The 24,649-nt window shown below is 44.2% G+C and overlaps 1 protein-coding gene across 5 annotated transcripts in view; it reads right to left on the bottom strand.

The window, feature by feature from the left end:
• Positions 1-24,649, bottom strand: part of HOOK1 (hook microtubule tethering protein 1) — a 58,057-nt gene that overhangs the window by 26,014 nt on the left and 7,394 nt on the right. For 4 of the 5 annotated variants that reach the window (XM_053249271.1, XM_053249276.1, XM_053249275.1 and 1 more), the window contains 5 exons: positions 21,041-21,126; positions 18,610-18,682; positions 14,716-14,766; positions 13,233-13,365; positions 3,078-3,145 (listed from right to left, as the gene is read on the bottom strand). In XM_053249271.1, the coding sequence (XP_053105246.1) occupies positions 3,078-3,145; positions 13,233-13,365; positions 14,716-14,766; positions 18,610-18,682; positions 21,041-21,126 (411 nt within the window). Of the gene's footprint in view, positions 1-3,077; positions 3,146-13,232; positions 13,366-14,715; positions 14,767-18,609; positions 18,683-21,023; positions 21,127-24,649 lie in introns of those variants that run through there. The other variant, XM_053249277.1, reaches the window with a different exon arrangement.

Raw genomic sequence — 24,649 nt, 5'->3', positions numbered from 1 at the left:
TAAACTAAAAGCCTGAGAAAACAGGTGTGTCTTAAGGGTCTTTTTAAAAGCAGCCAGAGACGGAGAAGCTCTTATTTTGACAGGGAGTGCATTCCCGAGTCCTGAGGCAGCCACAGAAAAGGCCGCGTAGCCACCAAACAAGCTGATGGAAACTGTAACAAGACCTCACCAGATTATCTTAATAGACGGGAGGGTTCACGACAGAGAAGGCGCTCCCCTAAATACCCTGGACTCAAGCCTCTAAGGGCTTTATAGGTAATAACCAGCACTTTGAATTTTGCTTGGAAATGTAATGATAGCCAGGGCAGTTCTTTTAAAGTCAGGGTTAAATGGTCTCTTCGGGTTATCCAAGAGACCAGTGTGGCTGTTGTATTCTGCACCAACTGTAGTTTCTGAACTAAATACAAAGGCAGAGTGATTACAGTGTCAAGCCTGGAAGTTACCAGAAATGGGCATAGCTGGCGTATTGGCTGGAGCTTAGATAAAAGTGCTCCTGACCACAGCCTCAACCTGAGAAACCAGAGCGAGTTTGGGATCCAGGAGCACTCCCAAACTATGCACTTGTTTTTTTCTAGGAGAATATAATCCCATCCAGAACAAGCAGATTTAAACCATTTCATGAGACTTGATTCCCCACAGTCAGTACCTCTGTCTTATTTGGATTTAACGTCAGTTTGTTTTCCCTCATCCAGCCCATTACTGCCTCTAAGGAGACATTTAGAGAAATTATGCCATTTCCTGAGGAGATCGATATGGAGAAATAGATTTGGGTGTCATCAACCTATTGATAAGACTCTGCACCAAATCTCCCAATGGGATAATCTGTGGTGGAGCAGATGAGACTTTACCCCCCACAATCAGTACCTCTGTCTTATTTGGATACAACTTTAGTTTGTTATCCCTTATCCCTCATCCATTAACATTATAATGTTATCCCATTATTTACTCTACTAATGAAACTTGCTTGACATTTCCGAACTTATTCAGAAAATGGGCCAGATTCCTTTAACTATTTTCTAAGTTTTTTCTCAAGATCAAAAGCAGGGCTGATGGAGTGCCCAGTCAGGGTAGGACAGTTGTGAGTACGCCCAACTGGCAGTCATGTGCTTGCAAAGATCAAGGTAGGAGGCGGGGAGAGTATTGTTGTGCTTTTCATCTATCCTCAATAAAATGCTGAGGACAGAATGTGGAATTGGCGGCACCAGTCCTACCCAGCTCCCATGCAATCATGCATTTGATTTTTGCAAACACACAAGTGCACATGGCTCCCCTGACCTGGCTGGGCACTCTTCCTGACCCAATTTTGATCGTGAGAACAAGCCTACTGTCTTTTTGATTAGGTCAAACCTCCCAGTCTGCTTTGCAGGTGACTTTCCTCTTTCTGTCCAAGACCATATGGCAGAGAAAGAGTGGGATGAGGAAAGAGGTCAGTACCAAGCCAGTTGAAATCTGCAGGAGAGATGACCCTGCACCCTCCTGCACACATGGTCTCATGCAGCCCAGTTCCTGGCAGGAAGGAAGCTAAGGGGTTGGCCTGGCTCCTGGAAGGCTAGAGGAACATCCTACCTACCTGGCTGCACTGGCTTCTGCTGCGTGTCCTGGGGTAGAGTGAGTGAATGAGGCTTTTTTAAACAATGGAGGCCTTTAAATATCTTTAAGTTATAGGATTATAATACACACCAACTATATTGCCTGGCATTTTGCTGTAAAGCTCCAGTCTGGCAGAATGGGGAGTGGGAAATATTGGGGGGGAGGGAGGGAGAGCACCCACTACCACTTATCCTTGGCAGGTGCCAGGAAGAGCTGCAGGGATACGCAGCTGCAAGGATGCCCTCGCAACCTCCCCCAATCGACCTGCACATGCACTGTTGTGCCAGATCCCTAGTACTTCTGAGCACTGCTCATGGTCCAGATGCACTCTGTAAGCCTGGAAACATGAGACTGAGGGTTAGCAATGTGTTTCGACTCTTACAAACTGCTTTCAGAGGATGGGCTGCACTTAGAAGTACTGCAGCTCTAGTGCAACAGGGTCTAGAGGGAACTAGGGGAGTTGCACAAGAGCTCCTGGCAGTCCCAGCAGTCTTCCCTACTGCATGCACTTCGTTAATCAGGTTTATTTATTTATTTATTTATTTATTTATTTATCAATCAAATTCGTAAACCGCCCCAAACTTTAGTCTCTGGGTGGTTAGGTTGTCAGTCAATGTTCTGCTAAGATATCCTAAATTTTCTCATGTAGAAAGGGTCCTTTCAGTGCAGATCATATGCAATATACGATATGCAGCCCTATAACACTTTTATCCAGGTACTCGTTTGTTACAAGCCATAAGAAATTCCTGCTTATCTTTTAAAAGTAAGTTTCTTCCTTTTTGAGATACCAGACTGCACGGTCTGAATCAAACCAGTACAGAGATGCAGTTTATAGTTGTTGTAGCTACTAATATTTCATTAGGGGTTTTCCACACAAATCAGAAGATATGACATGCCTAACTAAATGCAGACATATACTGTATGGAAAGGATTCCCAACCTGTGGTACTCCAGATGTTGCTGAAGTGCAGCTCCCATCATTCCATTGTTGCTGGTGATCATGGGAATTGTAGGTTAGCAACCTCTGGAGTACCACAGGTTGGAAACATCTGCTGTAAGCTACTTCTCAGATAAAAAATTTAGGACAACTAGATACACTTAATAACTAACCATATATACCACCCCTTGTAAACCCCCCAAATAGCACCCTTAAGATTCTGACCCACTCACAGCCTAAATAAGTGCAACTATGGAAATATAATGGGGAGGGGCAGAAAAAAGCAGGTAAGAAAGGAAGAGGTAGAGAAGGGAAGACCAGTAATTATTTCCCCCCCAACACTCTAAAGTAAAGTGGCTCATTTTCAAAATATATGTCAAGTTTGCTACATTTTTCACACATTTTAATTATCAAAATTAGCCATTTACAAATAAAGAGGATTACCAGAAAGTTCCATCTGCTTAATACATCAGTACTGCAAATCTAGAACTTGGCTGCTTTGATTTCTGGAAAAGGAAGACTGAATTTTTGTGTGTGACACTTTTTCTTACCTCTTGGATAGCAGCCATAACAACATGTTGGACAGACTCCTCTAGTGTCATAATAACTTGTATATGTTCTACAAGGCAAAAGAAATTGTAAAGGGTTATTTTTGTAATAAATGGCATGGGAAGCTGTATTATCCTCCACACAGAGATGTTTGCTTGGCAATTCATTTCTGAAGACTTCATTCCAGTTGAATGCTTCATTAGTAAAAGCTAAGGGCCTATCTTATATACATACCTGGAATGTAAAATAATCTTTGAAATACACATTTAGCCTTCAGTTACAGATTTCAAGAACAATGACCTACACCAGACTAACACTGAATGAACTGAAAAACATTTCATGCATACATCTGAGGGGCAATTTTCACCAATCTCCCTTTTTCTCTGAAGCCTACTCTGCCTCCTGAAAACATGTCCCTGAGAACTGTGGGACCCTCAGGGCAAAAATCCCCTGTGTTGCACACAAAACATTTTTGGTGCCAGGGGCGTAACTATAATAGAGCAAGGTGAGACAATTGCCTGGGGGCCCACTGCCTTGGGGGGCTCCCCAGAGGCAAATCACATGACTGACTCCCCCAGCCACACAGCCGCCTGGGCTTCCTTCAGTTGTATTCATCCTCCGAAATTGATGTGAGCGTTAAGACCTGGAGCTACCAGAACAGCATGTCTTTAGTAACATTAAATAACTTGCATCGTCCACAATTTGCAAAACCTTTTTAAAAATAATTTAAGATTTTTTTACTTCATGAGCTGAGCTTCGGGGGGGGGGGCATTTTAAAATCTTGTCTCTGGGCCCACTACAACCTTGCTACACCCGTTTGGTGCACACATTAATCTGGATGTCAGCCAGTATTTTCCAACTTTGTCCATTCCATGGCATATTATATTATATTATATTATATTATATTATATTATATTATATTATATTATATTATATTATATTAATTATTATTATTAAAAAGAAAAAAAGGTACATTGGTACTCACCGTGAAGGTGTCTTCTGGCTGGTGTAGAAGAGGTCACCCAAGCTTGGGATTACATCCCCCCCACATGCTCCAAAAGGCAGGAAGTAGTCATACTTGAAGATCCTTAACCCAGTGCATGTGGGCGGATCTCCTCAGTGCTTAAAACAGCTCAAGCTACGGAATGAAAACCACAGAACACAACAGAGAATATACAACAATATACAAACAATAATGCGGAGAAAGACAGAAAAACTGTCCCCCTACAACCAGATCATCAGCTCCAGCCTAACACAACCCGGGCGGGCCTTGGGTGACCTCTTCTACACCAGCCAGAAGACACCTTCACGGTGAGTACCAATGTACCTTTCTCGGCTGGTGTAGGAGGTCACCCAAGCTTGGGACATACCACAGCACCAACCACGGGAGGGAAAATACCCAAGCTGGAGCTACTGACCCGGAAGGACCTGTTGCAGGACCCTCCGACCAAATGCTGCTCTGGCAGCTTCATGTTCATCCAACTTGTAATGCCTTGAAAATGTAAAAGGCAACGACCAAGTAGCCGCCTTGCAAATCTCTTCATGGGACACCGGTGAAGATAACACAGTGGAAGTGGCTGCCGATGTAGTTGAGTGCGCCGTAATCTGACCAGGCACCGAAAGTTTCTGGGCTTCATACAACATCGTAATGCATGAATGAACCCATCGAGCAATAATGGCTGAAGAGACCTTGCATCCCATCTTAGAAGCCTTAAAGGCCACAAAAAGAGCATCTGACTTACGAAAAGCCTGCGTCCGGTTGCACTCCTTCTCTGCAGGGTGACGAGCATCCGGACAAAAAGAAGGTAATTAAATGACCGCCTCACGATTAAACTGAGACTTTACCTTAGGGATAAACGAAGGATCCGGGATAAGTCTCACAGAGTCCTTAGAGAAATTACACAAATTACTCTCAACTGACAGAGCCTGCGATTCAGAAACCCTCCTGGCTGATGTTACAGCTACTAAAAAGGCCACCTTCCAGGACAGCATCTGCAATGATACAGATCAAAGTGGTTCAAATGGCGGAAACTGCAGACCCCACAACACAATATGCAAATCCCATGACGGAAAACGATGGCAGACCAGAGGAGACAACAAAGCTGCCCCCCTCAAGAACTTGCGTAGAAGAGGGTGCCATGCCTGAACAAACGCTGATGAGGAAACAACATCTGGATCAAGCACGCCGCCTGGTGTTTAAGCGTGTTGGGTTTCAGACCAAGCGCAAGGCCATCCTGAAGAAAAACCTAGTAATCCCCTCGACCTGCACTTGTCCAGCTGCAGGGAGAGCTTTGCTGTCCAGCGCAGAAAACTACGCCAAGTCGATTGGTAAATCTTGTTGGCTGAACACTTTCTAGATGCAAGGATGGTAAATCGGACCTTGACACAGCAGAACTGGATGGTCTGGCAAACTGAGTGGATGACCTACGGTCAAGTCGACGATCTCAGAAAACCAAGGCCCTCTGGGCCAAAAAGACGCAATCAATATCAGGGATGCCCGGAAACCCCGCAGCTTCCTGAGGCAACGGGAGAGCAGCGGCACTGGAGGAAATGCATTCAGCAGACACGGACGCCATGGCACCGATAGCGTATCCGTCTCTTCTGCCCCCAACATCGGGCAACGTGAGTAAAACCTCTGAATCTTAGCATTCTGAGGATATGCAAACAAGTCTATCTGGGGACATCCCAGCTGCTCTGTCAGCCACCTAAATACTTGAGGGTGCAGGCCCCATTCTGCCGGCTGGATCTCCTGCCGTCTTAGCCAATCTGCCCGAACATTGGAAATTCTGTTTACATGATGGTCCAGAATGGATATTAAGTTGTTCTGTACACATTAAGATATTCCTTCCCTTCACCAAGGGCGTGAAGGCTCTTAGGGCCAGAAAGACAGCCCACAGCTCGAGCCAGTTTATGCTATGGAGCAACTCTTCCACCGACCAAAGCCCCTGGGCAGAACTGTTCCAACAGTGAGCCCCCCAGCCCGATAGACTGGTGTCCGTCGTGACCATCACTCTCTCGGGTTCTATGAACAGCTTGCCCTTGTCTAGGTTCCCCGGGCCGTCCAACGAATCGACTCGCGAAGAGACACCTAGAGAGGAATGTTCTTGTCACGTTTGAGGGCAATCCTGTGCTGGTAAAGGAGGAAACCCCACTGTAACTGGCGTAGATGAAAACCTCGCCCAAGGCACCGAGTCCATAGCCACCACCATGAGACCCAACAAACTTGCTAGATTGAGAAGGCTGGCCCACAGTCTCGAAGCAATCACACGAGCCAGTGACGTTAAGACCTCCATCCGATCCTGTGGCAGAAACAGTTTGCCTACTGAGGTGTCCATTACCATGCCCAAATGACGAAGGCTCTGTGTGGGCATCAGGTGACTCTTGCCCACATTTATCAGAAACCCATGCGCACGTAACACAGACATTGTTCTGGACAGAGCCGACTGAACTGCCCCTTCTTGAGCAAGTTGTCGAGGTAACAATACAGGTGGACCCCCTCAGTGCATAAAGTGGCCACTAGCAGACTAGAACCTTCATAAAAACTTGGGTGGCTGATGAGAGACCAAAAGGAAGGGCTCTGTACTGATAATGCCTCCCCATGTAGCAGAAGTGGAGTATATGTCGACTGCGTGGATGAATGGGGATGTGTAAATACGCCTCCTGGAGATCTATTGAAGTCATGTAGTCCCCCATCTGCAATGCCTCTGAGATGGTACAAAGGGTTTCCATCCTGAACCTCCTTTTTATCACAAAATGGTTGACTGGGCGTAGGTTGAGAACTGCCCTGGCCGATCCGTCCTTTTTTGGCACCGTAAAATCACAGAATAGATGCCCTTGCCTCTCTGAAGAGGTGGGACCTCCTCTATGGCCCCTATAGCCACCAGATACTGAATGGCCATGGACAACCCCTTGTGCTTTTCCGGTTTCCCAGATCTAGGGGTAAGGAGGAATCTGTTTCCTGGGGGGCTGGCCAGCTCCACTTCGTACCCGTGTAGGCTAATGGAAAGAACCCACCTGTCGATGGATTCTTTCCAAAACAGTCCAAATGGCAGACCCCCACTTTGCCTGAGTGGGAGTCAGAACTGCTGCTTTGGGGCCCCGCTGCTGGTTTCCGAGAGACTGATGGTTCTGCTGAGTGCACCCTTGCCTGCCTTGGCCTCTGGATCTGTTCCACTGCGATCAAAAAGGCCTAAAAGGCTCCCTCTGACAAACTGAGGTCTAAACGCCCTGAAGGTTTGCATCGGTCTATGATTAAAACTCTTGTCCTTCTTCCTAGGAGCTGATGGCAGAGCCCTGCGGTTATCCTTAGTTTCAATGAGGACCTCTTTCAGGGCCTCATTCCCAATTAGCTTTCCCCCCAGCATAGGGAACAGCAGCTAATTTAGCCCTAGACGTATTATCAACTTCCAAAATTTTAGCCATATGTTGCGTCTTGCCAGGACACCTGCACTGACCGCACGTGCCGAGAACTGAACACTGTCCAGAGTAGCATCCGCTGAAAAGGCAGCCACCCTCTGCAGACGAAGTAGCTTATGCCACATCTTAGACTGATTAGTGGGAGGGTCATTGGGTAACTCGCCAACCCACAAGACTGATGCTCTAGACACCAAGGACACAGTGGTGTCAGCTCTGATGGCCACTGCTCAAGCCTCGTGGGCACTGCGCAGTGCTGATTCTGCTTTTCTGTTTTCTGGCTCCTTAGAAGAGGAGTCCCCATCCTTGGGTACCACTGTGCTACTAAGTAGGGCCCCGAAGTGAGCAACCGTAAGTGGCACCTTCAGCAAGTCCAGAGTCTCCTCCTCAAAGTTGTACAATTTGCTAGCCAATGTCAACATACGCTTTGGGAGTCGCAATAGCTGCCCATTCCTCCTTGATGGTCTTAGTAAAGCCCTCAGGTATCACTGATTTAATCTGCGGTACCTTAGCCTTAGGCAGCACCAAGGAGCCCTTGGACACAGGAGAGATCTGTTCCTCTGTAACTGGCTACAGATCAAGCGCAGCAATAGCCTGATTAATTAGTGGCTGAAAATCCACCATAAGAGAGAGCCTCTGACTGTGTAAGTTTGCAGCAGAGTCCTCAATCATCTCCCCCTCTTCCGAGGAGGAGGGCCCCTTGTCTGGGTTGCCCAGCAATGTCTCTGACCCACTGACCCTGGGTCACAATAGATCTGGGGAGTCCTCTCCAGACTCATCTGAAGACCTCCCTCTACGCAAGGGCACAGAGTCCTGGCGTATAGCCACCCTGGGCTGCTTAGCGGGCACCATCTCCTCCTGAGAGTCTGAGAGCGACACATGGATCACAGCCTGCCTTGCAATGCCTTGCAGGCTTCCGCGCTTTAAGCGCCGCTGCCAGTGAGACCTGAACGGCCTCCTGAATCCAGCCCTTTGCAGTGGCAGCATCAGGGGGAACCCCCACATTCCCTGTAGGCCCTGAGGGAGGGGCCACATAGGGGGCATCTGCACTCACCTCCTCCCCCCCCGAGCAAGTCCCGATCTTACCGGGGGGAGCTGTTCATGGCCTTCTGGGTGCTCCGACGCCCCATCCACGGGCTCAGCACCGCCTGCCTCATCATCCTGCACGTCTTCCCCGTCTGATTCCGACAGGCTCTGGGGCGGCCACTCCTGCTGACGTTCCTTTCAGCGTGGCCCCAATACTCGCTGAGGCAGTCCTCCTCCTGCACGCCCAACTGCTAGGGAAAGGAGTTGGGGGGGGGGGCGAGGCCAAACATCACAGGCTTACCTTGCTCGCGCTGCCGGGCGAAAGCTCTCTCACCAACGGGGCCTCCTTGTAGGGAAGCCTCCGATTCTGGTGCCACCACTTGTGTCCTGCTACGGTGGATTGCTGGTGGCATGAATTGCGCCCAGTCTCCTCACCGGTATCTGGCCACCAACGGGGCCTCCTTGTCAGGAAGCCTCCGATTCTGGTGCCGCCACCTGCGTCCTGCTTCGGTGGATTGCTGGTGGCATGGATTGCGCCCAGTCTCCTCACCGGTATCTGGCCACCAACGGGGCCTCCTTGTCAGGAAGCCTCCGATTCTGGTGCCGCCACCTGCGTCCTGCTTCGGTGGATTGCTGGTGGCATGGATTGCGCCCAGTCTCCTCACCGGTATCTGGCAACAGAAAGGACCGCTGTGGCCTACAGGCGCCAGCAAGGTCATCTGATACATCTGCCATTTTCCTTACAGGATTTGCGCAGTCCCGAGTTTTTGGCGGGAACAGGCGCTGATGGGCGGATCTCTCCCTAATAGCCAGGAGTCCGAAGGTCTTTTTAGCGGACATCGGCCAAAAGGTCGGCAAGAGGTGAGGAGAGGTAACGAATAACAGAAAGGACAGTAGAAGAACAGATATGATTTTTTTTTTAATTTAAAATTATTATTATTATTATTTTCTTTAGTAACTAGAGAGAACTAATAGTAGTAGAATACCAGGTGAAGAATAGATTGGAAATAGTCAAAAACAATAGGAATATAAGCAGAAGAAAAGAAGAGGCCTAGTTAACTAGGCCAAAGCCAGCGAGCTGTAATGCGAGCCTTCTGGAGCAAAGGCAGGAAGTAGAACTGAGGAGATCCGCCCACATGCACTGGGTTAAGGATCTTCAAGTATGACTACTTCCTGCCTTTTGGAGCATGTGGGGGGGATGCAATCCCAAGCTTGGGTGACCTCCTACACCAGCCGAGAAACACCAGATATTGTCTTGGAACACAGCAAAAACCACAAAGCTGCTCAGTGCTTCCAGCTTGCATTCTCCCTTCTCTATCATTTGGCATCCATTGCTATTGCTTTGCTTTCTTACTTTCCATCTTACTTTCTTTTCCTCTGGATTCTCTCCTTCATTCATTCCATTTTCCTTCTCCTTTACTCGCCAGACCTTTCTATCACAAGTCTCTCATAATTCTCACACCAGCTTCCACTGCTATCTTCCTTCATTCACTCTCTGCTGAGTGTGTCATGACACACTAGCTGGGAAACACTATTCTAGAATAAACCCGACTTAAGTACAGGTGGCCCTTGTTGTTCACAGGGGTTCCATTCTGCCCTACATCCATGGATAACAATACTGTGGATAATGAAACCTTAAGTCAATGGGAATTAGGAGGGTTAGGTTCTGGAGTCCAGCAAAATGACCAAAAACAAAAAACAAAACCCCATCACTGAAAAGACAGGGTAAAAGCAGAAATAAGAATGGAGCACAGCACTGAATCTTGGCACCCTCAGCTCTCCTGCTCCTCTATCAGTGCCCCCCAGCTGCTCCAGTAAAGCACAATCATGACATTTCCTTGCCCCAATATTGAAGTCTAGCACTTAGCAGCACAATACCCTTGGCTTGATTGATTGGTTGGTAGGTTGGCCCAAGAGGCAGCACAAAATTCAGTCCAAGTAAACACACACAGAGGAGTGCAGAGAACCAAGTAGTGAGAAGAGAATCAATTTGCAATGGATAATTACAATCAATTTTTAATTTAAATCAATTTTAATTGCTATTTAAATTAAATACAGTACTGTAATTCTCAAAATTAAAGAAAATTAAAAATATCCAAATTAAAACATTTGCAGTTTTAGTAAAAAAAATAAAATTTTATCCAAATTAAATTTTAAGAAGTGATCATTAGCATCTTAAAAGTGCAGCACAATGCTGCAAAAGGCTGCAGAAAATGGTTCCAAGAAGCTCCACAGGACTGTCTCAAAAAAGGCTCTCAAAGGCTCCATAGAAATGGTTCCAAAAGGCCTCCAAAAGCTCCATAGAAATGGTTCCAAAAAGCCTCAGAGCAATGGCTTCTGACGGCTTGCAGTGGCTCCCTAAGGATACCAAATGCTGCCTCAAATGGCTTTTAGAAGCACAAAGAACTCTAAACAGGCAGACCACAGCACTCCACTGTTCTCCTCCAAACTTTCCTCACAACCCAGGATCACGACCATGTAAGAGCAGAACTGGCTGCTGAAAAGCGGCGATATGTGAAGTTGCATACTGTGGATAACAAGGTTGAATACAGATTGTCCGACCGCAGATACACAAAACCACGAGTGCTGAAACCATGGATATTGAGGGCCACCTGTAATATATTTTAGAACAGATCTTTTAAACCTCTATAGACTATGGAGCGTTAAATATGGGGAAAGTACCACGGTAGATTAACAGTACAAACCTATGCATGGTTATTCAGAAATTGGTTCCAGTTTATTCAATGAGGCTTACTCCCAGGAAAGTATGCATAGAATTGCAGCCTAAATGTCATTACTAATATTGGAGGCTATATTTCTAGAGTCACAGCCTTAATTCATTCCCTCTGCAATGCAAGTACTCCATCTTGTGGCTGGGGTTATGGGTATAGCTATCTAGTAATAAAAATTTTGCCATTATCAAAACTGTTTTTCTGTGCCACTAATGTAGGGACAAGTCATCAAACATACCGACAACTACTAACTCTATTTTCATCTTCAGTCCTAACTCTGAAACACCCAAGAAGTACTCTTCTAAGTAAATGCAGTTTGGAGTATAGATTTCACAATGAGAGGTTGCCCTTGGCTAACTGGGCAAAAAGACACCTTTTAAAGTTCTCTTATATTTAGCAGGGGTAGAGCAACTGGCCTTCTCCAACTGCAGCATATCATCCCTCCAGTGGCTGTTGCTGGTATCTCCCTTCTGTTTCTTTTTAGTGTGTGAGCCCTTTGGGGACAGGGAACCAACTTATTTATGTAGTTTTTATTTTTCTATGTAAACCGCCTTGTTAACTTTGGTTGAAGAGTGGTATATAAATATAAATATCAGTAGTAGTTGGTTCGAAAACGAGAGTTACTACATATCATGAGGCACATATTTTGAAATGCATACCTTAACGCCAACAATCATATTATAGTTTTAAAATATACGCCGAGTCTCAGAAAGTGAGTTCAGCATGGGGCAGTGTGGGTTGCCCAACCCCTGGGTGTCGCCTGCCTGCTGCCCCCCACTTTTTCATGGCCGTCTTCCAATGTTTGGGTTTTTCTCCCTTGCTGGCCCCATCCTGCAGCCACCAGACTTGCTCCCCCTGGTGCTGGAAGCCCAGTGCTGGTCAGTGCCTTTCTTCCCCTCGGTGGCGCACTCTGTACAGTGTGCCACTTTGCTGCAGCAGACACTCCACCTTTGCCAGCTAGTTTGTTTCTCACTGCCAACAGAGCAGTGTTCCAGCTCTCTCTCTCTTCTCACCCACCAAACCTATCCACTTCTTCTCCTCCCAAAATAGAGGAAACAAACACGGTCACATTGTGGAGGTAGGGGCAGTGTTCCCTCTAAGGTGTGCGCACATGTGCACACTCACACATTTTTAATGAATCCTCAGTTAATTTTAGATCCCGCTCTGGCTGACTTGGGAAGGCCCCACTCTGAATGCATGTGCATCTGCCTTGATACTGCCGACCAGAACAAAGAACTCATTCTGCACAGAGATGGAAAAAAAATAGAGAGGAAACTGGGTGAGGGTAGGGAAGAGTTGACATAGAGGTGTCGGCAAGAGACAGGTCAGCTGATGGAGATGGGTACTTTTTTGCCTGCTACAGCAAGCCACAGCACTGGTTGGCAGACACAGAATGCTGACAAAGAAGTCAGCAAGGGGAAGAAGGGTCACAATCAGTGTTGGGCTCCCGGCTCAGGGGGTGGGGAAGAGCAGTGAATTGGGTGCCGGTGCCAGCGAAGCAGGGCACTCAATATATTGGGCTTGCAAGGATGCGACAGGGCAGCACATTGCAAGTCAAGCAGCTATAGACAAGCTGCCACTGATGCCAGCTATTCCAGTAACCATGGGATTTACAAAATGCCTAGTAACTCAAATGCAGATTTAAGTTTTCAAATTACGGTACTATTCGAAAACTGTTAATACACACTTATGCTACATCACATAAAAAGAAGGATTGAATATGTTCAGCTTCATCAATGCAAACTATTTTCATTAAACCGGGGCTGCATAGCTTTGGCCCGCCAACTGCCAGAGGACTACAACTCCCAACCCCAGTCACAGTGGAAAACAGAGATGAGGAGTTGTAGCCCAACATCTGCAGGAGGGCCAAAGTTGCGCAATCCTATACTATATAATCTTCTCTCTGAGATAGTCACTATCATCTATAAAAATACAAGGGCAGTTTCTGATGCACACAGAAACCATTTCACTGTGAGCATATTGTACCTTGTTTCTTTTCACAATTGACAGCACAGCCTAAAATAAGCTGCAGTAACCTGCCCAGCTCCACCAGATCGGAATGTTCAGATATCCGGTTTAAATCAGGAAGGAGATCTTCTGAAATCTGCTGACCCAAAAACTGTAGAATATAAACAAAAGAATATCTGGGTTTATAATGACAATTTTAAAAAATAGTCCATAAAGACTCGCATTTGTTAGGAATACTGCAAACATGGGAAGAAGTCGGAGAAGTTAGAGTGGTTTTTGTAAAAACTGACATTTTCTTGTGGTGCATACATATATGCAAATATCTACTAAAATATACTAGCATAGTAGTAAGTATATATACACATCAAACAACTTTTGGTTTTAAATTACTGTTATGTTGCTTACAATTTTCACTCATGCAGTTTTCACACTTGTAGGCTAAGGTGGTTACCTTAACTATTATGACCAACAGAATGTTCAGGGCTTATAACAATGGAATGCAGCTTTATACCTCATCTTAACTATATAGGCACTGCTACACCTGTACACTTCAACAAGTTTAGAAAAAACTGAAAACCTAGAAATACAAAAAGAATGGAAACTGAACCACATCAGTTACCACATGATTTGTCTTCAGTTAGTGACAGGGGTCAAACAGGGAAGCACCCAGGCAATAGTGACGTTGAGAAAGCCAGGGAGGAGAGCTGCCATTTGCACATCACCTTTCCTTCCAGGGCAGAGAGCACTTCTGGATCTGGCCATTTTCAATCAAGACTACAGTGTGAGGTGGGAAGTGTTAAACCTTCCATGCTATCATCTCAATCTAGATTGGGGAGTGGGAGCTGCAGCTGTTATTTACAAGAAGAAAGCGGGAGGTGGGGGAATGGGGAAATGACATATTTAAAGTCCGATCTAGCTAAGGCCTAGCAATCATCATGGCAATGGACCCATGGCATTAGACTGAGCTTGATGCTCATAATATTGCTGGAGATACAGCAGTGCATGTGGAAAAGAAGGGTTAGGTAGAGGGAGCTGCTGAGGAAGAAACAGAAAGCAGAAGTGTCTTTGTATGTAGCTCTTCATTAGCAAATTTTGGTATTTGTATTTCTGCATTATCTAAACATAGCAACACACACAGCCCTAGAACAATGTTATACAATTTCAAAACAATACAAACAAGCATGCAAAGAGGCAAAGCAAGCACTTTATCCCCTAGAATCCTTTCCTTGCAGATAAACTTATCTTCTATTAAAATAATAATCGATTAGACAGATTGAGTTCATAGAGTGCCGAGTCAAGATGACCTTCCAGTTAGTCACAGAACATATGAGCAACCGCAGACACAAATAAGTTTTGTACACACAATGCAATGCAAGAAACTTTATCCACACAGAAATATTTCATCAAAAACTACCAGCTACTATATGGAATGAAGTACAGGCTTTGGCTTAGGTGTAAACATATTTTATATTTTAACAAAGCTGCTGCTTTTTAGCCATACCTCGTGATAATAATCCATAATTCCTTGAAGAACCTTCTTTAAATTGCTGGCCTAAAAAATGTTTAATGGAAAATATTGGTTATGACTGAGAATCCACCTTCTAGAAATTTGCTTAAATTTGAACTTTAGCATTAGATTTCTCACATAGCCTTTATTGGATCAGTATGACATATGTACACAATACAGTATCAGCAGCACAGTGCAATGTACTACATAAAGCAAATACTATTACAATAAAACCTGTTAAGTCCCAGCACACAGCAAAATTTCCAGAAAGAAGAGAAATGCAGGACAACTCCTCCATGCCAGTGGAAAAAGTGGGCTTCAATTGCCTTTCCCACCTTGGAAAAGAAAGATCTCCTCTCATATTTATCATATTATAAATCTAAATAAAACGTTTTTCAGATTGTTCACGTTCTCAGAGCAAATAATTCCTCCTCTCACTTGTGCATTTTTCACCCTCTCGTTTCTCACCCTCTGTCAAAAGCTGGGCCAAACTACATGCAACACAGGAGAGATATGACCCAAGCTCCCCATGTTTTCTTTTTTACTCAAAAGCAGCCTTATCTCTACCCAGTTGGACGGGAGCTACGATGCAAGGAAAGGGGTGTTAACTCTTCCCCCTCCCTATGTCATTTTCCTACTCTTAGCCGGCTTTCCAGAGGTTGTGAGAATAGCCTCTAAGGGAGCCCAGCCCGCTTTCCAGTGGCCATGTGCTACAACAGGAGCCGCAGGGCTCCTGGCAGCAAACCTCTCTAAGTACACCCATTAAATGCTAACCCCATTTCCCGGATCATGACGGAGTCGGTTATCATATGGGCGGCCAATCTGGCCACCTAGGGCTAGTGGCATGATCCTCTGCAGGAAGAAAAAGCCAAGCCCACTCTCTCTGCCAAACCCTCCTCAGCTCTCCACACTACTTGTGTGGAGAGCCTCTAAATCTTTCTGCCCAAAACTACTAATGAGTCTTGTGGCAGAAAAAAGTTGCTTCTCTTCCTCCTGTTCCTCTCTGGGTTCAATAGAAGTTCAGGGATGGCAGGATTTAGATCAGGAAAATGGCACTGGGGGGTGGGGTTAGTCTCTGCCTTCCTAGCACCACTGCTTTGATCAAATTCCCCATTCCGGCAGCTGCTTTTAAGTGAAAATGGCCCCAAGATTTGAGAAGAATATTCCCTCTCTAGCTTAGTTACAATGCCCTGAAGACAAAAAAATTCACAGTAAAAATGTTTGTGTTTTGGGGTGGAGGGGGTTCACAAGAAGTCCCATACAATTCTTACTGCTATAATACACAACTAGTTTTCCAGTGCAATGTCTATATTTCATCATAAAGAAGAGATGTTCAGGGATTGAGCAACATCATTCCACAGATGGTTGCAGATAATCATGGTGAATGAGAGCTTTTGATTCACCAGAAGCCAGCCTATCACAGCCTCTCTAGGCTGTGCGGCTTGTTTGCCCTCAGCCCCCACCTCCAGGAGCACATGGCACTGGGAGCTTGCTCCCATTGGCCCGGCTCCATTTCGGAGGCGGGGCTAGCAGCAGCGAGCCGGCTGCAGGCCTGCATCGGCTCAGTCCTTCCCTTTCTAGGGTTTCCCCCCATTAATTATAAATTAAAAGGATGTGACAGAAAGGTGATGGGGTAGAAGCAACTGTCAGGGACTTGTTTATACACTCAGCTATTTTGATAACTCTTGCTTTTAAAAAGTTCCACTTTGTTTCATAAATCAGTTACATTAAACACATTACAGAAAGCCAGTCCCTGGATAACAGAGGACTTGTGAACTGAAATTTTTTTTTGTTTAAATGATTGGTCAGAATGTAAATAATAGTATGGCCATCTGGTGGTGTACAAAGACAGCATGTACAAAAAAGAATGGCTAGAATGCTATAGATTCCCATGGATGTATTCAGTGGGCCATAGAAAGACTAGAGTAACACATGCACCCTGTTTTCCAGTTTATTTTATTTTATTTATTTACTTAAATTTATATCCTGCTTTTCCTCCAAGGAGCCCAGAGCAGTTCTACTTAGGTCTCAATTTTACTTGGTTAGAACACATATCTGAATGTATATAAATGGAGAGCAAGCACATCGCTTTCAACTGAGCACTAAGTTGGTGGTTTGAAAGGGTGATGAACAGCACATAATGTGGACATCTGAAACCCCCCACCTCAACATTCAATATGGAGACAATAACAATAGATGTAGCATTGTGACAGGTCTTGCAATATGGTTTTAAATCTCAGCCTGGCCCATCAGCCTATCTGCAATAACGAGTAAACAAACAGAATAGCTTATTTCTTTTTCTTTGGGTAGGAAGAGGGGAGGAGGGCTTTTTTAAAAGATTTTTAAGAAATAGATATATCTATAAACCAATCCTAATTTGAAAGAGTTGGACTTCTGCTTTTGTTTTTACTTTATTTTTGAGGAAGGAAGAGACTGCTCCCAAATCACTACATTAATAGTCCTAGATTTATTCATGTCTTGTATAGGCATCGGGCAGCCAACAGACTGTTACCACTCTTAATGTAAGAAAGTCATGTCATCAAAAATAACCAGGAGGTCCAGTCAGTAGGCAGGCAACTGACTTTTCAGTTTGGTACTTCCTAATGTACCTAATGGTGCAGAGGGGAAATAACTTCACTAGCAATCCAGTGGTTGCCAGTTTAAATCCCTGCTGGTATGTTTCCCAGACTATGTGCAACACCTATATTGGGCAGTAGCGATATAGGAAGATGCTGAAAGGCATCATCTCTTACTGCACGGGAGATGGCAATGGGAAACCCCTCCTGTATTCTACCAAAGACAACCACAGGGCTCTGTGGGCTCCAGGAGTCGACACCAACTCCACTTTACCTTACCTTTACTTCCTTATATCTTCCCCTCCCCTCCCCAAGGTTATAAGCAAGTCTTACAGTGGAGAGCCAGTGTGGTATAGTGGTTAGAGTGCTGGACTAGGACCGGGGAGACCCGAGTTCAAATCCCCATTCAGCCATTAAAAAAAACTAGCTGGGTGACTCTGGGCCAGTCACTTCTCTCTCAGCCTAACCTACTTCACAGGGTTGTTGTGAAAGAGAAACTCAAGTATGTAGTACACCGCTCTGGGCTCCGTGGAGGAAGAGCGGGATATAAATGTTTTTTTGTTTTTTTTTTAAAGTACCTTGATCTAGCCAACCTGTGCTCTAAAGTTAACATTACTAGACAGACACAGTTCCATGCATATTTACTCAGAAATAAATATTTCTCAGAAATAAATAGTTCCATGCATATTTACTCAGACCCACAGTATTCAATTGGGGCTTATTCCCTAGTAAGGAATAAGGATTCCTAGTATATTAAGGATTTCAGTCTAAACTGCTTACGATCATGTCAGATTTGTTAATTTATAGTGTTTTTAACCCTGAAATCTCACGAGGGGAGACATGATAGAGGTCTATAAAATCATGCATGGTGTGGAGAGAGAGAGAGGTTTTTATCCTCTTCTTATAACATTAGAACCAGGTGTGATCACTACTGGTGACCTGGCCAAGAAATTTAGGACCAACAAAAGTAAGTAATTTTCCACACAACGCATAATCAGCTTGTGGAATTCTCTGCCACAAGATGTGATGACTGCCAGCAGCCTAGAAGGCTTTAAGAGGGGTTTAGAAAAATCCATGGAGGACAGGTCTATCAATGGCTACTAGTCTGATGGCTATAGGCCACCTCCAGCCTCAGACCAGTTGCAGGGGAGCAACTGTAGGGGAGAAGGCATGTCCTCAACTATTGTCTGTGGGCTTCCCAGAGGCATCTGGTGGGCCATTGTGTGTAACAGGTAGTGGACTACATAGGCCTTGGGCTTGATCCAACAGGGCTGTTCTTGTGTTCATTCTGTGTAGAAAGATTTTTCATTACCTTTATTCTCCAGTTGTCACCAACATCTTCTTTAATACGACTTAGCCATGCTTCATCAAACCAGGCAGCATCACTAGAACGAAATTAAAATTTATTATAAATTAGTAGTTTTTGTAAAGTTCACAACTGATCCCAGTCCTGTTTCTATTACAAAGGAAATCAGGCAAAGAGGGTTTGTCAAGCAAAGTATATTAAAGCTTCACATACATGGATTTATCCAATTGAAGTATCTACATAACTTTACATTTGGTATGCTCTTTTATTTTGCCCTCCAAGGTATTTAATACACTACTGCTACAGAGAATCATGTATCGTATTAAACTGTAAATAGCCCAAAGAAGGAGTTACGAGAGGAGCGTATTGGTCTTCAGACCACCCCTCCCTCTCTCACACACATGCACATAGCCCTCTGATATTTTATTTAATTGTTAATTAAATTAAATTATGTAATACCAATCCTTAAATACAACTGCATCACCACACAGGGATCTACAAATTTAGACTTTGCTTACTAGCCAGCCATTATTATTATTATTTAAAATATTTATACACCGCCCCTCTAGTACATTACTGCTTGGGGCAGCTTACAATAATAAAATAGATACAATAAAATCAGCCAAATTAAATAAACAAGTTAAAAGTCAGGTTAAAAACCACAATCAGTCTTAAGCTGCAGATTTTTAAAAAAATTAAAGCTAAAAATTGAGAATTATAAAAACTAAAAACTAAAGCCATTATTTGTGGTCGCCACCAATCCTCTCTCTACCCTCAGATCCTTTTCAGGCACACAGGCAGAGGGCTTAGGAGAGAAGTGGGTTGTCCTTCAGTTACACTGAAATATGGAGATGGTATGAAACAATGGGAGCCCTCTCCTATTCCTTAGAAAGCATTTCTGTCATTTCTTATCTCCTCAAAAACGGCAGTGGAAATGAGTTCTATCTGGTGCCTTGCTCACTAGAGATCTGGAGGCACTCACTACTGGTGACCTGGCAAACGGATTTGAAGGTGCCTGTCAACACAACTCATTGTCCACAAATATGTCCTCAATCTGAGGGTATCTTTTGCAAGGATCTTAATTAAGGCTTCTCACTTTTACAGTTGTGAGAAATGCTTGAAAATAGGCAGCAGCAAGCAGCCAAAAAGAATACAGGAGTATTATATATATTTTTCTATATCAGGTTCTTCAGTCATAATTTTGACAATGCTGGTGCTAGCAGTAGGGAGTTGATGTCTAGTAACAGGTCAAGCCACATTTTTTCATGTCTCCCAAGAATGATTTTCACAAGGCACATAGGTTTTTGTTTTTTTTAAGGTTCATATAAAGAAACTGAAAGCCACAAAGAAGAGTCTCTTAGCACAACTGGTTTACTGCAGGGTAACGGACCAAACATGCAGGCTTCTGAATGTGACTATAACCCTTGAAAACAAGTCAAAGAGGCACCTTGAAAGTGGTTAATTTAGTTGTATTAAAGCCCAGCAGAATGTCCCTTCCCGTGGCTGTTGCTGTGGTTTCCCCCCCAGATGATGAGCTCCCATGGGACAGGGGACCACCTTCTTTTGATGTGCAAGCCTCCAATAACTTTACTGAAAAGTGATACATAAATTCTAAACAATATAAACTGCTATTGCAGAATAAGACTAAGAAGCTCTTCTCACGGATTGTTCGGTTCTGCTTAGCCCACTCTCCCCGCAGATGATCAAATGGCAGCCCTGGGCGGCCGGATTGGCCTCCCACACGGCTGCCGGCTCTGTCATGGAGCTGGCGGGGGCTGCAGGGATTGGGGGCCGCATGGCCCCTGGAAGTTCCAGGATGCTCTGAGCAAGTGCTGGAGAGACCCCCGAGCCTGGGAGGTTGCTTGCAGCCTCCAGGCCGGGGGTCTACTCATGTGTCGTCATGCGCCGTGGCAACACACAAGCAAAACAATGAGGTTAACGGAGCTCTCGTTCTGTTAACCTCATTTAAGGGGAGGGGGGATTAGGCGGGCTAGCCGCCTTGGGAACATCAGGCTTGCATGCAAGCCCGGTGGTTCCCACAATCTCTGGAAAGTGGGCTAAGCTCCCTTAGCCCGCTTTCCAGGGATCGTGGGAGTATCCTCATTCTCTTCTTGTAATCACGTATCAGAAGCTTTCATATGAAGAAGCATGTTCCTGAGGCAGGCCATTGGTCTATCTAGCCCTATACCGTCTGCTTATACTGCAGATGCTCTCCAGGATTTCAGTCAGAGGAAGATCTATCACAGCTCTGCTATAAGAGAGTAGCAGAACTGGAGTCACTGGAGATTGAAACTGGGACAGTCTGCAGCAAAGCATGTGCTCTCCCACAGAAGTGCAGCACTTTATAACTTCTGGCTCTCACCGAAAGATTATATATGAAATTTAGATAAGATAAGAAATCAAAGTGCTTTAAGACATACCTTTTAAATTAACTTACATTTCATGAAGTACCTGTGCCATGGCAACACCATTCGTCAAGCCCTGAACGTCTTTGCAGGATTCTGCAGTATTAAATGTCTGTAACTGCAAAACGGAAAGAATGAAAATAACTGATACCATCTCAGTTCAGGAACAGGCAAAATTATTCATATCAGCCTTCCATAAACTATTTTTGAGAAGTCGATAACTTGAATCCACTCATCTACATATATCTGTGTCACTGGGAAGCCTGAGTAGTGGGCCTTGCAAGCCATTTGCATAGAATCACCTGTAACTCAACCTAGGTGCCACCCCGTGCCACAAATTAAGACAATCTGCAGAATTGTTTACTCAGGTGCCACCACTGGTGATGGTGAATTTTTCCATCACCCGAGAACAGGGTAATTTCAAGTTTAAATTATTGTTAAAAACTTCTGGGTTTCAGGTTGTTCATTTGAGTGCATTCTGCTGCCTTTTAAAATATACTGGCTGAGGGACATATTCCTAGAAGCCAAAGGCCACTTTTAAAAGGAGGGGAGAGCAGCAAAAATCACTTCCCCTCCCACTGTGCACAAGCTATGCTGCTCAACAAGCCTTCAACTGAGCTCAGAGCAGACCTCACTGCAAGGGTAAAGCTATTGCTCTGCCCTTCTTATATTGCACTGGATGTCAGCCACTGTTTTTAATTTGTTCTTGTAATTTTTACATGTCATGTTGTTATTTTATCCTTTGTAAACAGCTTTGAGAGAATAACGTGCGATCAAAATGTATATAGAAAAACAAAATTAGGCTTCAGTCCTATGGACTTTGAATTTTGCATCCAATGGCTACTTCGGCACATGAAAGACCCACCCAAATATACAGGCAAGAGTACTGGCACCTGCCAATTGCAAACATGAGAACTACCCTGAGACCTAGTTTATACAATCCAGGTTTAAAGTGGCTTAACAACATTAGGAGGATTGGGTGAACCCATGCCAAGGTGGTTTATGACCCGATATGAATCTGAGATTTCCACCTTGGTGTGGGTTGGGTTCACCCAATCATGCTAATCTTGGTAACCCACCTTAAACTTAGATTCAAACAACTGTATGAACCAGGCCTGAGGAAAGGCAGATATTTTTGACTCCAGAACCCTGTTTCACCTACAACAGTCAGAAATAATATGCACTGTTCATGCTTGCTGATGCTGACACCAGCCAGGAGAGCCTGAAAAGAGTCAGTGTGAGCTAGAGCTGAGCGAGTAAACCCCCAGATATCATTGACTGTCTCTCCCACAACATGAACCATGCAGCCCAATCCTAGCCATGTTTCCTCAGAATTAAGTTCCAGTGTACTCAATGGGACATACAGGATTGGAGCCTTGCTTTTAGACAGTAGTAAACAAAGCCTCAGAGAACCTTACGACAGCCATGTGCTTTATACAGGCTGGTGTCTCCTTGAATAGAGGTAGATAATTAGGATTAGCAGGCAGAACTGTTTGCCAAGAAAAGAACAGCTCATCTATTACTTAAAGGGGGAGTTTGCCTAGATACATTTAGGGCAGTTAAAGGTATTATGAATTTCATTGTTCCTCTGCCTGGCAAATTCAGAATAATGTCTGTGATATGTATTTAGCTTCCGAGAAGGAAATAAATAAAACACTAATATTAGTGAAATGCAAAAAAAAAAAATGCTACAAAACCACTCCATCTTGAGAACACAACTGTTAAGAGACTGTATTCAAAAGCATGCAGTGTGAGTTTGCCCACCTCCACCACATATGTAGGATCACATCCTTGAGTTCTATATTCATTAATTTGATTTTGTGGTGATAGTCACCAACAAGGATCATTTCCACATACCCTCCAACATTTCACCAGTGAAAATAGGGACATGCCTGTGAATGGGTAGGGGGCACAGCCAAGCAACCTGGGAAGTGAAGCAGAGAATGCTGACTATAAGCATGCCACAAACATAAAGTAGGTAATAATGTGTTCTGCATGCATTTTATTCCAGATTACCAAAAGAGATGAATCAAGCCCATACCTTTCAACATTCCATAGCTAAAAAGAGGGATACACTTGTAACAACTAATTCTCATACTAAATATTACTGTCCAGACCTGTCCTCCTATCCACTATTACAAATTGCTGAAGTCTGAATTCCAAACACTATAAACTTTGCACTATGGACCCATTTACATGCAGGTACGCTAGAGACATGATGTATCCACCCATCCACTTTGAGATTAAGTTTCTGGAGATTCTGGGGAGGGAGCTAAATCCTGAAGAATGACAGAACTGTAGAATGTACGTAAGAAAAACAGTGGCCCACCAGTTGCCTCTGAGAAGCCCACAGGCAAGAGGTGAAGGTGTGCCCTCTCACCTGCTGTTGCTCCTCTGCAACTGGTATTTAGAGATATCTTGCCTCTGAGGCTGGAGGTGGCCTAAAGAGGCAAAAATGCAGCTTGTATCTCACATACTGCTACAAAATGTCGAAGAACACATAACACATCAACTTATTTATTTTTATCACATTTCTATACTGCCTAGTATGTGACAAATCTATGTGTCCTTTGACAATTGTATATATACAACACTCATATATTTATCTCAGCACTGAATGTTAAGTGGAAAACTCAGTTTAAAATATAATGGCATGAATATGAGGAGTTAATTTAATCATCCACTTGATTCAGATTAGCATCTTCTTAGTTTTAGCACACTATTGAATTTTAAATAGTGTGAAAATTAATTTTCTCATTATCAACTTAAATTGTACACAGGAGTACAGATGTTCTCTCTCTCTCTCTCCGTCCCTCCCCTATATTAAGGGACATTCTCTGTAATGTATTAGACATAACAACCTGGATAGAGCAGGATCTGCAATATGAATTATTCAACTACAGCACATCTAAACAGAATTCTAGATGCTCCTTTAGACAGGTCTACACAGCAAACTAAAACTTGTTTCTATTTGGCACTGAAGTACATTGTCTTCAACAAAGGTCGGTTGACCCCTCTATTGCATGGCCTTCTAAAAACTAGAATCTATAGAGTCCATCAATCGTTTTAAATTTACAGAGTGAGAGTGCATATTCAGATTGCTTATTAGCTAAGAAACAACTAATCAGTAATAAGCAATCCTGAATATGGATTCTTACTTAAGACTGTAAGGGGTGCTGCATCAAATCAAGGCTCACAAAGTCCAAGAAACCACCGGGTGCGTGATGGTCAATTATTTACTCAAGAAACACATGTTTTAGATTCTGATCCTTCTAGAATTTCTGGACTGCAACAGCGTTGACTGTTCTTAGAAAACTAAATATGAATTGCTTTCTGCTGGCTGTCCTAAGTCCCCTTCCTGGCTAGAAGTGCACATTCACAAACACTAAATATGGCTCTTTAAAGTAATAGTTTACTTTCATTTATATAGGGGCAAGATGGGGGTTGAAATTGTGCAGAGTGGGGTGAGAACCTGACCTTGAGAACCAAGGAGAAAACGATGACAGTTCAGATGTCTGACTTGCTTTCACAGAGAATATAGACTGAAGCAGAGAAATTTGCCCCTAACCAAACAGATAATTTTCAGTACAGTAGGTACAAAGAAGATGCCTTGTTTGCCATGATGGTCCCAATTAACATGG

Source organism: Hemicordylus capensis, chromosome 4 (genome assembly GCF_027244095.1).
Source record: "Hemicordylus capensis ecotype Gifberg chromosome 4, rHemCap1.1.pri, whole genome shotgun sequence".
NCBI classification, from domain to species: Eukaryota; Metazoa; Chordata; class Lepidosauria; order Squamata; family Cordylidae; genus Hemicordylus; species Hemicordylus capensis.
The sequence above is the reverse complement of the archived record's forward strand: the minus strand, read 5'-3'. Positions and strand labels throughout refer to the sequence as shown.